This window comes from Podarcis vaucheri (assembly GCF_965113315.1).
Source record: "Podarcis vaucheri genome assembly, chromosome: 10".
Classification (NCBI taxonomy): Eukaryota; Metazoa; Chordata; class Lepidosauria; order Squamata; family Lacertidae; genus Podarcis; species Podarcis vaucheri.
In genome coordinates this window covers 9,353,218-9,371,383 of record NC_138748.1, presented here as the reverse complement: position 1 = coordinate 9,371,383, position 18,166 = coordinate 9,353,218, and the positions used below count along the sequence as shown (strand labels likewise).

The 18,166-nt window shown below is 43.7% G+C and overlaps 1 protein-coding gene and 1 long non-coding RNA gene across 5 annotated transcripts in view; one reads left to right on the top strand and one right to left on the bottom strand.

Annotated features, from left to right (window-relative positions):
* The window catches only part of COG5 (component of oligomeric golgi complex 5), a 165,730-nt gene that overhangs the window by 100,768 nt on the left and 46,796 nt on the right, over nt 1-18,166 (top strand). For all 4 annotated transcript variants that reach the window (XM_082239602.1, XM_082239603.1, XM_082239604.1 and 1 more), the window contains exons 11-12: nt 11,765-11,846; nt 16,437-16,641. In XM_082239602.1, coding sequence (XP_082095728.1) covers nt 11,765-11,846; nt 16,437-16,641 — 287 coding nt within the window. The remainder of the gene's footprint in view (nt 1-11,764; nt 11,847-16,436; nt 16,642-18,166) is intronic.
* The window catches only part of LOC309541804, a 38,057-nt gene continuing 25,642 nt past the window's right edge, over nt 5,752-18,166 (bottom strand). Inside the window, exon 3 of the long non-coding RNA XR_014223950.1 lies at nt 5,752-7,723. This is a non-coding gene — a long non-coding RNA (uncharacterized lncRNA). The remainder of the gene's footprint in view (nt 7,724-18,166) is intronic.

Sequence of the window (18,166 nt, the reverse complement as noted above, 5' to 3'; positions counted from 1 at the left end):
CTAACCTGTGTCCGGTCAGATTCGGAATGAGTTATCCGCCACCGGCGCTCTAGCCGTCTCAACGATTGTTTCATTGCCCTCAGATCCGTGGAAAACCACGGGGCTGTCCGGGCTCCATGCAATCGGAGAGGGCGCTTCGGAGCCAAACAGTCAATAGCCCTGGTTAACTCCACATTCCAGCGGGCCACCAGGGAATCAGCTGAAAGGCCATCAACATGGGATAAAGCATCCCCTACCACTCTCTGGAAACCATTTGGATCCATTAAGTGGCGGGGGCGGACCATCCGAATTGGTCCCACCTCCCTGCAGAGGGGATGGGTCGCAGAGAAGTCCAGTTGCACCAGGAAGTGATCTGACCATGGCGCTTCTTTCGTTTCGCTTTTACTTAGTGTCAGATCACCAACATCCATAGAGGTAAACACCAGGTCCAAGGCATGTCCACGGCTATGGGTTGGGCCAGACTTATTCAGGGACAGCCCCATGGAGGCCATGCTTTCCACGAAGTCCCGAGCGGCCCCTTGTAAGGTCGTGTCGGCATGGATGTTAAAATCCCCCAGGACGACCAAGCTAGGTGTCTCCAGGAGAACATCCGCCACGACCTGAAGCAGCTCGGGCAGGGAATCCTTGGCGCAGCGGGGAGGTCGGTACACCAAAAGGAATCCTGTACTGCCCCTATTGCCCAATTTCCAGAACATGCACTCAGAAAACTGGGTCTTCCCAATAGGACGCCTGGTGCAAACTAATGACTTCCTAAAAATCACTGCAACCCCCCCTCCCCGCCCACATGACCTGGGTTGCTGTGCGTAAGAGAAACCTGGTGGACAAGCAGCGGCAAGGACAGGCCCATCTGCTTCATCCAGCCAAGTCTCTGTTACACATGCCAGGTCAAATCCTCCATCCATGATCAAGTCATGGATGGCAGTGGTCTTATGAATCATTGACCTGGCATTGCACAGCAGCACCTTCAGGTCATGTGGGTATCCCTTGCTGATTCTAGTATCCATCCGGTCAGGACCAGACCCGGAGGCAGGGATAGTCCTCAGACAACGACTAAACCTGCCTCCTCTGTAATGACATGGTCTGGTCTTAGCGTAACTCCTCCTCCTACCCGTGATCACTGAGATCGGTTGTCCCAGTGCATCCCCCCCTGTGGAACATGCCCCAGCCATTTTGTGGGCTGGGGCCCACTCCCCGGCAGCCCTGACCCCTCCCCCTAAAAACAAAATAACACCTTAAACAAACAAACAAAACCAATAAAACAATACAAACAAAAAATGTAAAAATTACAAAAACATCAAAATAAAAAATAATAATTCCCCAAGCCCAACCAAACATCCATCCCACCCCCACCCCCCACATACAAAAAATCCAAAGAAAATTTTTAAAAACATTTTAAAAACACTCTGTGCCTCTCCGGCAGTAACAACTGTCCTAGTGAGGCCTGTCAGGCCCCGCCCTGGGCCAGGTGGTAAGTGGCAGGGAGGAGCAGGGCCCTCAGGCACTCACTCAGGCACTCACTCAGGGGAGTCCTCCTGGGCAGCAGGCAGCAAGCAGCACACAGTCCTTGTGAGGCCAAAGGCCCCGCCCCAGGCCAGATGGTAAGTGGCAAGAGCAGGGCCCTCAAGCACTCACTCAGGGGAGTCCTCCTGGGCAGCAGGCAGCAAGCAGCACACAGTCCTTATGAGGCCCCAGGCCCCGCCCCAGGCCAGATGGTAAGTGGCAAGAGCAGGGCCCTCAAGCACTCACTCAGGGGAGTCCTCCTGGGCAGCAGGCAGCAAGCAGCACACAGTCCTTGTGAGGCCAAAGGCCCCGCCCCAGGCGGTCATCCCTGACCACTGGTCCTGTTAGCTAAAGATGATGGGAGTTGTAGTCCCAAAACATCTGGAGGGTCGACTTTGCCTACGCCTGATCTATAGTCTCTTGGGCACAGAGACAAGGCTAGCTTGTATGTGTACCTTTCAGGCAAGTAGAACTTAACCATTTGATGTTTTGTGGGACTGTTGTCTGGACCTCTGTTGCTTTGTGTACAGTGTTAGCCTGCCAGCGCAGGGATGGCCTGGTCTATGAATCCCTTGTGTGCAGTTGTAGATGAAGTAGCCCAGTTTCAGCAAAGCACCAGGAATATCTTGCTTGCTTGTCCTCCTTGTCTTGGATGCAAACTAGTGTAACATTGTTCTGAACTTTTGGTGGTGGGGGGAACCATCTGCAAAAAAGCCCCATCCGTCTTGTAGATGGGGTACTCTGTGGAATGGCCTTTTAGGGAGTGCAAGAGATTGAAGTATGGGAGGAATTGATAACCCAACAAGAGATGTGCATAAACAGTGCCCCACACCCACCTGACAGCATTTCGGCCCAATCCCTTGGGATGACTGCTTTTTTGTCATATTTGAAAGAATAATAAAATATCATTACATGCCTTTATTAATGATCAGTATTATCTTTTGCCATAATACTGTGTGCATTGGCTAATTAATCTTATGTATTAGTAAGATAATGTGTCTTTGTATGGTTTGTCACATGATCCAGCCATCTGCTTCTCTCCTTTTTGGCAATTCCCTCTTTGATAAACAATCCACGGCTGTCCTTTGCCTACAGTAGCTCCCCTCTGAATACCTATTCTTATCCATTCACTTGTCTTATTTAGACAGATTTGATGAATGATCTTCCCAAGGGCCAATAACAGTGCTAGCCAATCAGTTCATCTATCATAATTTGTGAAGGAGTGCCCCTTCCTTAATTCATGTTCAAGTTCAAATTTTATGCAAAGGGAAAGAGAAAATGTTGCATGTGCTGGACTATAAATTCCAACAGATTCAATTTTTTTAATGGAGAGGAGAGACCGTTTATGCAAATAGCTTGCAATATGAATATTAAACGGAGAAACAAAAACTTGTTTCTTGCGGCTGCATGCTCTTTGCAGTTTCTCTTATGAATCGACTTAAAAGAAAAACCCTAGGAAACATACCCTCTTTATATGAGAAGCTTCTCACAGCTACATGGTCTTTGTTAGGAGTTACAGCCTGCCCTTCCCAAGGCATTGGGCTGAGTAATAGTAATTTATCTTACACACTGATGCCAGGAAATTATAGGCCAGGGACCTGCCTTGGGTAAACTAGTGGGAAGCATGATCAAGGGTAGAATGGCAAGGCACAGGGAAGCATAAGGCTTACCCTGCAAGAATTAGCATTGCTTCTGCAAAGGGCTCTTGTGCCCTACTCATTTTCTGGAGTTCTGGGAGATGCACCCCCAAAATGTCTCTGTGTTTGACATTGTAAGTTTCTTTTTGGCACATAGAGGAAGACATTTCATAGTTCAGTGACACATGCTCATTCTCCCTCTGCAAAATGGTGTCATCCTAGATCTCTCTGGCTGCTCAGTATACTCAAATCATTTACGTGTGAAAATCTAAGTCATGAGGAATAGGGTTGGCTTTTTTTCATGGCTGGTCACTATGAACACCGCATTTCTAAAAATATTATTTGCTCGGTTTGGTTGTATGTCCAAAGATGTGTCTTTGGGACCAGAAGATGGGTGGGTGATTTAATAGACGGATACACCCTCTTTTTAAAGCTTCCCTAACCCCACTTGATGGCTTGAAGGGAGATACCCTTAAAAAATCTGCACTTCCCTAGCAAACATTGTACCAGAGAGGACCACTGTAAATCCTAGTTTAAGTAATTCAACAATATTTTGTTTTATTGTGATTTCATGCTCATGTGGAACGTAGAGTGTATAATACTAGTCAAGAGAACTCAATAGAAGAAAGAGTGTTGGTCATTCAAATGGACATGTTTGCATTTGCATGTCTATTTTGATACCATTATTTGGCATTTATTTGTCTTTGGTCCATTGTGTTCTGTCTCAGTGCTTATTTCTCTGAACTTCTAACGGAATGAAGTTTTATGCAGGTTAAGAACTTTGCTTCAGGATGAGAACAGAAATCGTGCGGTAGCGGCGGGGTGGCAGCGGGAGGCCCCATTAGCTAAAGTACCTCAGGTTAAGAACAGTGTCGGGTTAAGAACAGACCTCCAGAACTAATCAAGTTCTTAACCCGAGGTACCACTGTATTGTCACAAGCTGCTAGGTAGGACTTTTGGAACTGCCTAACAAGCCGCTAAAATCTAGAAATGCAAGCATACCCTCAGTGTCTGTTGAGCAATAGGGACAGCCAGATGGGAGTGCAGGATCTGTTGAGTCTGCTGCCAGTAGTTAAAAATAAGCTGATAAATCATGGAAATTCTAATACTCATTTAAAAAGCCAAAGCAATTCCACATATGATACTATCCGTTTCCACTCTACATAAAGTGTCTGGGAGAGGAGAGAAGGTTGGATTTTTGTGTGTCCACATTAGAAAGTTGATCTAACAACAAAACACATTGGAACTTGTCCATTTTTAAAGGGCTGTGTGCCCATTCTCACAGGAGATGGTAACATAAACCCTGCATTTTACATTCTGTTTGCTAATTACTGGTGGTGAGGTCAACTCTAGCATTACATCTATCTTCCTCAACAGCTGCGATTCCACTTTAGATGCCCATCTGTCTCCTTGGAGACTCTGCAATGCAAGTCAATGGCCATAGCTCCACCTACATTGGTCACTGGCCACCCCCACTTCTGCCTCTGATCCTTCCCATCACTGTCCTGTGCTCACCAGAACGTTGCCAAGGAGCAGGCGGGAAAGTGTTCCCCATCCCTGATTTAGACATCATTGCCGTATAAAAATAATATCCCCCTGGAATCATCTGTACGCAGATTAAAAAGCAAAGACACACACCTGACTTTTCTGTTTTAGTTTGAAAAGCAATTGTCAGGGAACTGACATCGGAGCCAGAGGCGGAGGGAAGGTTCTCAAGTGATGCTGGAGAAGGGCCCAGCAGAGAGAGAGGTAGCTCAGCGGGGGAAGGAAATCAGTGCAACACCAGGGATAAAGGGGGGCAGATGGGGGAATCGGCGAGAGGGCTCCAGGACTCTTCGCTGGACACCAGCGGGGAGAGCACGGGTCCTCCGCTACCCACACCCTCCCTGCGCAGAAGACTTCCGCGCAGGGAGAGTAGGAGGAGACTTGGCGTCAAACAGCTTTTATGCTGGAAAAGATTTAAGAAACGCCCACTGACGGATTCTGCTAGCGACTGAGGCAGCCACGAAGTGAAGGGCTGTCCAGACAGAAAAGGTTTAACAAGGCAACATAGCCAGGAGTGGCGGCAACTTACGCACAAGCAACCCCTATATTCATTACAGCAATATTCAAAAATATATAAACCATGTTCTCCCTGACACCTACATAAAGAGATTACCATTTAAAATGTTATTTTGCCACTGGAAAGCACTGAATATAATGAAATGTAGCCTGCAGTGAAACAAAACAAAAGACCCTCTTCAAAACTGTGGTGGTGTTTATTGATTGTGTGACCACCACACTATATTTCATATACACAAGAGCATAAATATATAGGCATTATACATATGTATATAAAATCTGATTCAAAACACCACAAACAGAAATAAAGGGTGGATTGAGGTGATTGGGAACTTGACAGTTCCTCTACTGACATTTTTTTTACTACTGCAAATGATATCTTTTGCTCAGAGTCTCACATTTGGAAGTCACGTTGCTATAGAAATAGCGTGTACGGATCTTCCTTAGCTCAGTCCCACGAGGCCTGCGATACAGAATTGTTAAATCTTTCGCAGCCCTATGTTATGGCTTACAAATATTCATGGGGTAACTTCCAAGGTCTTTTGTCTCCAAACCTGCCTTTGGGGCCTCGATGATTAGAAAAACGCTGTCCACATTAGTATTAAGAGCTTTGTTTTGGGACCCTGTAGCAGATGAACTGCACAGTAATATTCTCTGTATAGCTTTACATTTCAAAGGGGCTTGAGAATAAATGTTTTTCATTGTTTTAATCAAACTGCTCCTGGAGGCTGTGTTATGTGCTGTATAAAAAGGAGGACTGAAATCAGTGTGTCATAGTAAGGGTTGGTATTTTTCATATATAAATAACACTGTTGAGCACTTGCAAGTAGTCATCTAATAATGCACAAGTGGAATGTCATTTTAATTTTACATTTTAAACCTTGCCCAGGATGTAATGGTAGCTGTTGGTTATCTGTATTTTTAACTATTGATCTGTCATAATGCTCGCCAGAGGGTCTATTTATCAAGCATGTTCTCCACGACAATCACAACCCAAGTAGTCACTTGGCACAAAATGGAAGAACTTATCCACAGGATTTTTTTCCTACCCAGTGCTAAGTAATTTGAGTTTTGCTGTTTCTGTTTATGGAGAGGATGACGACCAAGATGATCATGGGGGACAAGGAAGCCAAGCCTTAGGAGGAACGGTTGAGAGAACTGGCTATGTTTAGCCTGAAAAACAGGAAACTGGGAGGAAGATAGGATGGCCATCTACAAATATCTAAAGCAGAGCTTTCCAAACTTTTCATGTTGGCCACACACTTTTTAGACAGCAAACCAGAGGTCAAACTAACCCCTTTCCAGCTCTGGGAGGAGCGCAGGGAGCGTTTGCGTGACACACCTACACACTGCAGCCGACACACTAACGTGTCGCAACACACAGTTAGGAAAGCTCTGATCTAAAGAGCTACCACATGGAAGATACAGTGGTACCTTGGGTTAAGTACTTAATTCGTTCCGGAGGTCCGTTCTTAACCTGAAACTGTTCTTAACCTGAAGCACCACTTTAGCTAATGGGGCCTCCCGCTGCTGCCGCACCGCTGGAGCACAATTTCTGTTCTCATCCTGAAGCACAGTTCTTAACCTGAGGTACTATTTCTGGGTTAGCGGAGTCTGTAACCTGAAGCATATGTAACCTGGGGTACTACTGTAGATCGAGCTTGTTCTCTCCTGCTCCAGAGGATAGAACCTGAAGCAAGGGATTGAAGTTACAAGAAAGGAGATTCCGGCATAACATCAGGAAGATCTTTCTGACAATAAGGGCTATTCGACAGTAGAACAGACTCCCATGAGAGGTGGGGAACTCTCCTTCCTTGGAGGTTTTTAAGCAGAGGTTGGATGGCCATCTGTCATGCATGATCTAGTTGAGATTTCTGCATTTGCAGGGGTTGGACTTGATAACGTTTGAAGTCCCTCCCGATTCTACAACCCTTCTGTTTCAATTCCCAGTAGTAAATTTCCAACGTTGGCTGGAGGGAGTTAAAAAAGCTGGAAGGCTTTTGATTTTTCTCCTGTTTGGGAGCTACTTGTAGTGTTCAATTCTCCTTACTTTGCAGCTGGTTCTCTTATTTCCCCTTCCCCTCGGGGGGGGGGGCAGTCGTATCTTGCTTCTGCAATTAAACCTCTTCCTGCTCTTATTGAGAAAGCTCTATGGACTCAACGAGTAATGAGATTGTCTGGTGAGCCCTGTTCACACCGCTGATATAATTTCCCCCAGAAAGGGTATCCATCTTTGTCATTTGCAGCAGAAACAGCAGCAGAGTCTTCTGACACCTTAATAGAATTAACACATCTATTATGGCCTAAGCTTTGGTGGGCCACAACCTGATTCGTCAGTGGTTTGCCTCTTCTACCCTACCTGAGAAAGGGGGTGGTGGCATTTCACACTTACCGTAACCTGATCATCTGGACTATCCCACCTGCTTAAGGGATGGATCCTAAAAGGTGATGCGTTAGATAAATAGTCCTGGAGGATTCCAGCTCTGTTGCAGATTTGTTGTTGTACAAGAAGCAACTTTCCATAACTAAAGAAGAAGGGGAGACCTCTGTGAATATTTGCGTTGTCAATCCACGTTGCTTAGCGTTCCAGTAGACTAGCGATAGGCACCACCCGCCTGTTTGAAGAGGACTGATAGATAGAAATTCACTAGTAATACTAGGTTTTCCTTTCAAATATAGATTAATTGCAAAAGACAGACAGCAAGCTTGTGATTTTTCTAAATGAGCAGATAAATATGTTTTGTCTAAAAATAGGATACTTGTTCTGTCTTAATGTTGAAGAAATAATTTGAAATGAGACTTTTAGATTGCAGCTGTAATGTCATTGCTTGTTATCACAGATGACACAGTATGCCAGGTTTTTGGCTGGTTCTGAGGAATTCATTGATTCTTTGGTAGTAATTGACTGGAACATTCAGTTATATTTTAGAGCAGTGGCATCAGGATAGATTAATGTGAACAAGTAGGTTCACATTTCTGTCACTACCAGCCGTTTTTGCCTTCAGGAATAATCTTATAATCCTGTGACTAGGCAGCAGTACGCTAAATTTGGAGCCTGTACTGTTGATGTGAGCATCTGCAGATGCATGTGATACAATGCTTGCAGCAGATGTAGTACTTCTGGTTTGCTTGGAACCTCCAGCTGGAAATTTATTGGGCATAACCGTCAACATTGCATAATGTTGCATAATGCAGAAATGTGTAACTTTGAACCTTTGTTCCCATGGCTTTCCTTTGTTCTGTGATTTATCAGAATAGTGAGAGAGAATTTTAGTTTCACAAGTGAACATGCGCCAGTGGATTAGGAACCTGTCTATCATTGCCACACGTTGCATATCTGTAGTTATTTAAGAGCACATTTGGATTATAGTTGGGACTTGCAATGAGTCAGTGAGCTAAAGGAGACTTGTAGTCCACTCTTGGGGTCATCTGCTGGTTGCAAGCCATCAAAGTGTTGTCATACCTGAAAGATCACCTCATCAGGGGTAGGCACAAGCGGCCCATGGGGGTTGTTTAACTGGCCCACGAGCCGCCCCCGAACCGAGCCCCCACACAATGTGCTGAACTGGCGTGGCACAGCGCAGGGACTCACTTCCGCGGCGCTGGAAATTGCGGGTGCATGAGCAATCCACTGGAGTGAACTGGCCCAGGTGAGGCAAAGCTTTCCAACCCCTGCCCTACATACCTAAATTATATCTATGTTTTGTGGGAGATGGCACCCTGCAGATACCATCCCAAGAAACATCTATAGTGTAGCAGCCCCTACACTTTGGAACTCCCACTCCTTGCATCGCAAACAAATGCCTCCACCATTGGCTTTTGGGCACGTGCTAAAGACATTCCTCTTTCAATAAGGCTTCTAAATTCTTTATCCCAGTTGATATCTTCCCTGGACCTAAATTGATTTATGTATGGGTTGTTGTGTTGAACTGTTCTTATATTTATAGTTATTGCTTTTTGAAAAGGTTGGGCATCAGATTCAGTCAATCAAGGTGCATTATGCAGCATTATGCAGACATAAGCTTCACCAGTCTCTTCTTGCATTCTTACAGTGAGATACAGGAAAAATATGGACTCATTCAACTATAAAATAGGATAGTGGTCCTGTCCGTAAAAACAGAAGGATAAAAATGTACAAAGTGGAATAATATTGGTCATAAGCATAAATCAAAAGATAAATATCGATTCAATTGATATGTGAATACTAACCTTAATAACCTCTAAGTGGCCATGGAAAGGAGCAAAACATCACCTGCAGAGCAGAAGACTCAAGGAAGAGGACATCTAAAAGCACACAAATAAGATCACACCCGTGTGTGTGTGTGTGTGTGTTGAAACTACATTTATATAAGCACCTGTGCGTGCTGCTGGTGGAAGGGAGAACTCATTGTGTTGCTCTGAGGGAAATGGGTTACCCGACTCGGCAAAATGCCTCCCGTGCTCTTCAAATACACTTACAGGTCACAAGAGGCTGATGCCCTTCGTCCTGTATTGCTCTTTAAAAGAGTAGGAGTTTGATTGAAACGATTTCCACTGAGCTGAAAAGTTAATCGGATGCAGTCCATTACTCATCTTGTCAGCGGCTTCCACTATAGCGGATTGTATTACAAGATGATAATCTGTCTGTTACTTGAGTTCACAGACAGCATTACAAATGTTTCTCCCTTGCCCGCCCAATCGCTGTTTGTGTGACTTAACGTTCTTCGTGTGTGTGTAATTTCACCTGGCTTCCAAGCTTCATGAAATAACACCCACCCACCCACCCCCCGGAAATAAGGCCTATGCCGGCGATGGTGTGTTTTGGGTGCATTCTGAAAACCTTTCTACCCATCCATTCTCTCGCTGATGAGTGCTGTTGGTCAAGTGCATTGCTGGTTACAGTCAATATGCCAGATCCTTAGATTGTGTTTTTATACTGCTTGGATGGACCAATGGCCTGAACTCGGTTTAAGGCAGCTTCTGGTGGTCCTTCCATGGGAGGTGTAGTGGTTCTATTTCCCTCCCCCAAAGATATTTATTAAAGTTTTTTTTAAAATATAACAATGAAAAAAAATAAAAAATAAAACGAAACAAAATACAACATAAAAACAGTTAAAAAACAAATAATTTTCCATAACATATCTTCCTTACGCTTATTTCCCCAGACCTCCTCATACCTCCCTTCTTTGTATTCCACTTCAATTTGTTAGTTCAGCAAATCCTTACCATTAAGCTTTTACCCATTTATAAACCTTTTTTTTCGTATCTCCTAAAGCATTACAGCTGGAAACCCCTTAGTTTCTATCCAACATCCTTCTAACATTCATTAATTTTACAATATTTCTGTAAATAGTCTTTAAATTTCTTCCAGTCTTCTTTCACCAACTCTTCTCCCTGGTCTCGGATTCTGCCAGTCATTTCTGCCAATTCCATGTAGTCGATCACCTTCATCTGCCATTCTTCCAGAGTGGGTAAATCTTGTGTCTTCCAATACTTTGCAATGAGTATTCTTGCTGCTGTTGTAGCATACATAAAAAAAGTTCTGTTCTTCTTTGGCACCAATTGGCCAACAATGCCCAGGAGAAAGGCCTCTGGTTTCTTCAGGAAGGTATATTTAAATACCTTTTTCAGTTCATTATATATCATTTCCCAGAAAGCCTTAATCTTTGGGCACGTCCACCAAAGGTGAAAGAATGTACCTTCCATTTCTTTACATTTCCAACATTTGTTATCGGGCAAATGATAGATTTTTGCAAGTTTGACTGGGGTCATGTACCACCTGTATATCATTTTCATAATATTCTCTCTTAAGGCATTACATGCCGTAAACTTTATACCTGTGGTCCATAACTGTTCCCAGTCAGCAAACATAATATTATGTCCAACATCTTGTGCCCATTTAATCATAGCAGATTTCACCGTTTCATCCTGAGTATTCCATTTCAACAGCAAGTTATACATTCTTGACAGATTCTTAGTTTTGGGTTCTAACAGTTCTGTTTCTAATTTTGACTTTTCCACCTGGAAGCCGATTTTCTTGTCCAAATTATATGCCTCCATTATCGGGAGGTGTAGTGGTTCTAGGGGTTGCTCATGCGTAAGCCGGTGCAAACACCTGGTTGGGTTGCCTGAGTGAACCTTTTCTGTCCGGACAGCCACTCACCCGTGGCTGTCTCAGTCGCTGGCAGAATCCGTCAGTGGGCGTTTCTTAAACTTCTTCCAGCAAAGAAGCTCTTTGACGCCTAGTCTCCTCCTAGTCTCTCTGCGCGAAAGCCTTCTGCGCAAGGAGGGCGTAGGCAGCGGAGGACCCCTACTCTCCCCGCGGGTCCCCGGCAAGGAGTCATGGGACCGCCTTGCCGCTTCCCCCATCTGCCCCCCTTCTCCACTGGTGCTACGCTGATTCTCTTCCCCAGAAGATGGGCTGCCTCTCCCAATCCCGGGACGCTCTCTGGAATCCCTCTGGATTTTGCTCTCTCCCTCCGGCACTGATGGCAGTTCCCTGACAGGAGGCATGAAGAGTACAGTATCCCTAGTTGTAAATTCGGGGCATTTCTGATTTATCTCTCTCGTCCTCTTTTTTCTCCCAGGATGGCCTGTCAGACATTTTGTGCACATTTTGGACGGCAGTGACTCAGACTCTTGCCTCCCAGTTTCAGAAGGCAACCGACTGTAAGTATTGAGTCCGGCCTGTGTGATTCTTTTGTTTTCTACATTTATCCTGAAAATATGTTAATTCTGTAGAATTCGCCACTGCTGCCGCCCCCGCTACCCAGCCAAATAGTGCTCAATAAAATACCAGTGTGGGTTGGTAGGAATCAACCCTCCCCCCAATATATATATATATATATATGTAATTGTACTTCTGCAATTCCTTCATAGCAACATATCAAGTCCTTCGGTCCAGCATGGGGGAGGAATGCCTGTCTTCAGAGCTTCTGACAACTTCCCATGCGCTAGCAAAAGCAGGAAGTGGCTTTTTCACTAGCATGCAGGGAAGATGTCCCCTACTCTGCTGAAGTAGCAGAGTATGTAGCTTTCACAAACTGAGTTCAAAATTTATTTATTTTTTTTTTTAAATGTCCAGTAGCACCTTAGAGACCAACTACAGTGGTACCTCGGGTTACATACGCTTCAGGTTACATACGCTTCAGGTTACAGACTCTGCTAACCCAGAAATAGTACCTCAGGTTAAGAACTTTGCTTCGGGATGAGAACAGAAATCATGCTCCGGCGACACAACAGCAGCAGGAGGCCCCATTAGCTAAAGTGGTGCTTCAGGTTAAGAACAGTTTCAGGTTAAGAACGGACCTCCGGAACAAATTAAGTAATTAATAATTAAGAAGTGTGCGTGCACACGAAAGCTTATACCAAGAACAAACTTAGTTGGTCTCTAAGGTGCTACTGGACAATTTTTTAAATATATTTCGACTGCGTCAGACCAACACGGCTACCTACCTAATTTTAAAAAACAAATACCTGTGGAAATGTAATAGGGAGGAGGTGGTTCTGTGGTGTTTTAGCTGTAAGCCACCTTGAGCTTCGGGGGAAAGGTGGGATATAAATTAATATAGTGATAATAATAACAACAGTAATACTAATAGGCTGCCTTTTTTGCTTGCTTGCTTGGAAATCTGCACAAAATAATACAGGTGGGGAAGAGTTGCATTGCTGATCTACTAGGTGCCCACGATATCCACGCAGCATTCATGGTGGCACTAGGTGGAAAGAGAAAACATCTTTTTTCAACATTAAAATGCCGCAGTTTCAGTGCTCAGGAAATCACGTTTCCTACAACAGAAGCGCTACCTTGAGGAAATTGGGTTTTGCATGATCCTGAGTACCAGCTATGCTACTTTGAAGAAATGCGCAGGACACACTGCAATAACTGAATAATGGCAGTTTACTCACCCCCCCCTTTTATACTAAAACATTTGTCTGGCCCCTGTGTGGTATGTGGAATTTAAAAAAAAAATTCTTTGAAAATTAGTGATAGATGTTTGTCATTGAATATGTATCAGTATTTCTGAACACCCATTTAGAGATCATTGTTCACATGTCAAGAATCAAAGAACATTAGAAAAGTGTGAGAGCTGATGTGGTGTAACTAGGGGGATACGGGTTCAAAATACTACTTGGACATGCGCGACTTTCCCCCCAGTTATTTCACCATTACTTTCTGCCACAGAGGTTGCCAGCCTTTTGCCCATGGATGCCATGGTGCCATGAAGGATTTCATTGGCTAAGTTCCCCAGATTCTGAGCTTCCATTAAAATAAAGAAGTCTCTAGAAAGAAAGTTATGAAGCAAAATGTTCAGGTACCTTGAAATGAGAGTGAGTGTCATATGGCCGCCATGTGTATTTTTCATGGCACTGAAGAACACTGTCTGTTGTTATTAGACAGCAGCACCATCAGTCTATGCAGTATTGTGTGAGCGCCACAATCGGGAAATTCCTGTGGTAAACACAAGGTTGTCGTGGGTGGTTGCCATGACACGTTGCCCGTGGCAGCCATTTTGCGACTGGCATCCCCTGCACTCTCCCAAAATTTGAAACACGGCCCCAAAAAAGGTTGCCAACCCCTGACCTGCTGTGTAGGCTGTCCTGAAATCCTTCGGAGAAGAACAGGACAAAAAGGCAACCTGGAAAGGTTTTTTTGTTTTGTTTTGTATTTCTCCACATTAGTCAAAGAATATCAAAGACTGTGTATCTTTCCTTCAGATGAAACGGATACTGAAGCCGCACAACAATAGTTTTGTGAATTTACTAGCATTTTCCCTTCGTGCTTATGGCTAAATCTTAACTTTGTGCAAGTGCACAGCATCTCTGTAACCATCTTTGAAGTTTCTAGCCCCTCTTTTAAAAAGGGCGAAAGTTGCCTATTGCTCTATTTGTACGCAGTTGTTTTGTATAGTTGCTAAGTAACCAAGTGATCTAATTTAATTGGAGTGACTGCCTAATACTGTCAAATATACTTCGCCATTACTAAATAAAAAATACGCTGTCAGGCTGGAAAGAAATTGGAATCGCAGAGGACTCCTCATAGTGGCCGGGTCCTGGACTCAGGCTACATCAGTTCCCTCCTCAGGGTCAAGCTACATGTCATGAGGGAGATGTGTGAGTTTTTCCATATCAGTAGCAGCCACAGGGCCTCCAATCTAAATTGGGGCCATGGGTGTGGGTGTTAACCCCCCCCCCCACAAAAAACCCCACCACAGTTCTCACGAATTACTCCCCACTCAGGAAATTCTGCCTGTAAAGTGTTCCTGCCAGCACAAATAGCAAATTCAGGGAGGGGGAGATTTTTATGATTGGGACAGTGAACTCATATATCTTTCTGTGGTTCCAATTATTATTCCTTCTCCCCCCACCCCCCAATGTGGCTGTAAAATCATAAGATGAGGCTGCTGGATGAGACGGCATCCTGTTCTCACAATGGCTAAACTGTTGCTTGTGGGAAAAGAGCAAGCAGGATTCGAATCCAGGGCCACTCCTCTGCTTTCCAGCAACAGATATTCAGAAGTATTACTGCCTCCAGCAGTAGAGGGAGAGCATAGCCGTTTGTCTAATCCTCCTTTAAAGGGTTGTAAGGTGAATTATAAAGAAACGTAAAAACTGTCCATCCTTACTTGGCCCACAAATGTTTCAGGCCTAAGCTGTACATCCTATGTCTTTTGCAATAATATTTTGTTTCCGTCTTACTCTCTCACTCTTTGAGTATTTTAACTTGTTTATTATACATGTATCCAGTGAAGCTTCTGGGCTCTTTTTAGTAATTTTAAGAGCATTTAGTCACCAACAAACACAATAGGCATGCATACAGACAAGCCCACTTTCAGACACTCCTAACTTTAGCGTGCGCTTGGAAAAATCCAACTCTAAAAGGTATGAAATCTAAACCTTGGAATTAAATCTGTAGGGTTTAGCAAAATAAGTCGCTCTATTCAAAATCAGAAAAATGTAACAAATTGTAAATCAGCCTCTCTTGTGAAGAGAGGTACATGTCTATATATTCTGATTAATGATATTTTAAATAATATGTGGAAATTCTGCTGGTGACTGAGAAGGGACACAGTGTTTAATTTGCAGGGGGGAAAACCTATCTAGAAATCCTTCCATCTGATTTCAGAGACTTTACCTCTTAGCTGTATGTGTTGGGTCTCTATAGTTACTCAGTAGTGGGAGGGACATTTGCTCAGGGACACTTTAATCTTTTCTTGTGTTTCAGAGTTGAGTCATTATATTGAAAATAGATCCTTAGTCAAATTATGCCCTGAGAGAAGGTAGTGATAATGGCCTAGTTACCACAAAATGCTAAACAATGGTTTATTCAACTATAGTTTATTGAACCATGACTTAGTAGTATGTGGGAACTCTGTCCATTGACTTCACTATGTTTTGTTTACTGGCAACAAACTCTGATGTGAAGTCATGGCACGTTGTTGGCTTTCAGACTTTGGTTTGTTTAACATGTGTGTCAAGCACTCTTCCTTAACCATGGTTTGTTTGATTACCACCCCCTCCCCAGGACACTCACCAAGTTGAAGCCATTTTTTAATCATCTGTGAGATGATCATTGTTAACACATGGTTTGTTAAACAAACTATGGCTTAGCATTATACGCAAACCATCCAATAGTTAGTAGACAAGGAGTTTTATTTTCCTTTGCTAATGTTAATGAAAATTATTTCTCATTGAGAGATTGGTAACTATTTTATAAAGAAGCAGATTTAACACTAAAGAAGGAATGAAGATCAGGATGGAACATTGCATTAGGACTGCAAAAAAAAAAACTCTGAATAGAAGAGAAGAGAGAAGAGTTTTGGATTTGATATCCCGCCTTTCACTCCCCTTCAGGAGTCTCAAAGCGGCTAACAATCTCCTTTCCCTTCCTCCCCCACAACAAACACTCTGTGAGGTGAGTGGGGCTGAGAGACTTCACAGAAGTGTGACTGGCCCAAGGTCACCCAGCAGCTGCATGTGGAGGAGCGGAGATGCGAACCCGGTTCCCCAGATTACGTGACTACCGCTCTTAACCACTACACCACACTGGCTGTTTTGTAAGGCAATCCTGTAAGGTTGTGAAAATAATTCTGGGATGAAATTTCACCCATAGAGGCCTTGTAATAAGGACTGCATTTATTTAAATATTATGTGTCCGTATTATGTTGAATTTAAATGACAAGAATTGTTGGTATCACAGAAACTGATATGGTGTTCCAAGTAATATTTATGGGTTTGTTTGGTTTTTTTGTGTTGTAGCTTCCATGTTTTTGAAACAAGCTTTTGAAGGCGAATACCCTAAATTATTGAGGCTCTATAATGATTTCTGGAAGCGTATTCAACAATATAGCAAAAATATTCAAAGAAGTTTCATTACAAATGGCACTGCCGAGCACTTTGCAGAACTTCAACAGATAGAAGATGATACACAGGACATTTTCATGCAAAAGAAACAGGATTATGAGTATGTATATTGTGTATATATAATTAGAAAATAGAAAATTCTAGACTCTGAAGCTTTGTATTCCCTACAACATAGAGCATTTTGTTTTAACATTTTAATTAACAACAATGTGCTATTTCATTCTGCCAATTGGGGCATTGTTTTTTTACAGTGTACATGATTTTTAACCACAGCTAGAATCAACCACAGTTAATGATTTGCCGCAAACGAGTAAATGATTTACCTTGAATGCTCAACACCCTAATGCGCTGAGGAAACAAACCATGAGCCTGGCTTAGCATTATGTCAGAACTGGGGATTGTTTCACTTCCAATGAATCTCAGTCTATAGCCAAAGTTTGTTGTTGGCTCGCTGGCTTGTTGAACCAAACCAAACCACAATACGTGGCTCGGACATAACACTAAGCTAGGGATTTTTGTTTGTTTGTTTGTTTGTTTCCGTTTGTGTGGTAGCAAGTAGGAGCACAACAGCCCTGCTCAACACATTCATGGTAAACCATTAACTGAAATACAGTGGTGCCCTGCAAGACGAATGCCTCGCAAGACGGAAAACTCGCTAGACGAAAGAGTTTTCCGTTTTGGAGGTGCTTCGCAAAACGAATCTCCTATGGGCTTGCTTCGCAAGACGAAAATGCCTTGCGAGTTCCTGCTGGTTTTTCCCCTCCCCCCTTTTTCTAAGCCGCTTATCAGCTGATCCGATCAGCAGATAAGCCGCTAAAAGCCGCTAATAGTGCTAATCCGCTAATCCGTCAATGGGCTTGCTTCGCAAGACAAAAAAACCACTAGGCGAAGAGAATCACAGAACGGATTCTTTTCGTCTTGCGAGGCACCACTGTATATTGTGATGTGCAAACTAGGCCACTGAATCTGCTCCTGCTGGCATGTACTGTACAGTGTTGATTGGCTTGGATAAAAGTAGACCAACGTTAAATGGGTTTCTGATCTCCCACCTGTCTAGTTTGTGAGATATTTCGCATGTGAGGCTCTGAATCAGTGGGCTGTTTCTGACACACTCCATTCCTGGAGTTCTCAAACTGTGTCATACTAAGGCTCCCCAAAGCAACATCTCTTTGGGACTGAACGTGTCCACTGGCCTGACTGTGTCAAACGTCGATCTCATTCCAGAGGGGGGACCATTTGACCATTGTAGATATTGGAGTAGAGTTGGGGAACCTGTAGCCTTTCAGATGTTGCTGAACTCCCATGATCCCTGATCATTGATCATACTGACTGAGACTAATGGGAGTTTCAGAACACCCGGAGGGCTGCAGGTTCTCTGCATTACTGTCCCCAGAGAATTAAAAAAAACTTTATTAAAATTCTGATAGAGATTGCAATGCTATATTGTTTTCTGTCTCATGGCCTGTGCAAGACACCCACTGGAGTGTCTTGGGAAATCTCTAAAATTCCTGACAACAGTTTGCTGTTATACAGTGCTTCCTGAAAGTACAGGTTGAGAGGTCCTTATGGGTGGGTCAGTAATAAAAGACGGGGTAATGTATTCAATGGGTTTTCACTTCTGGGTT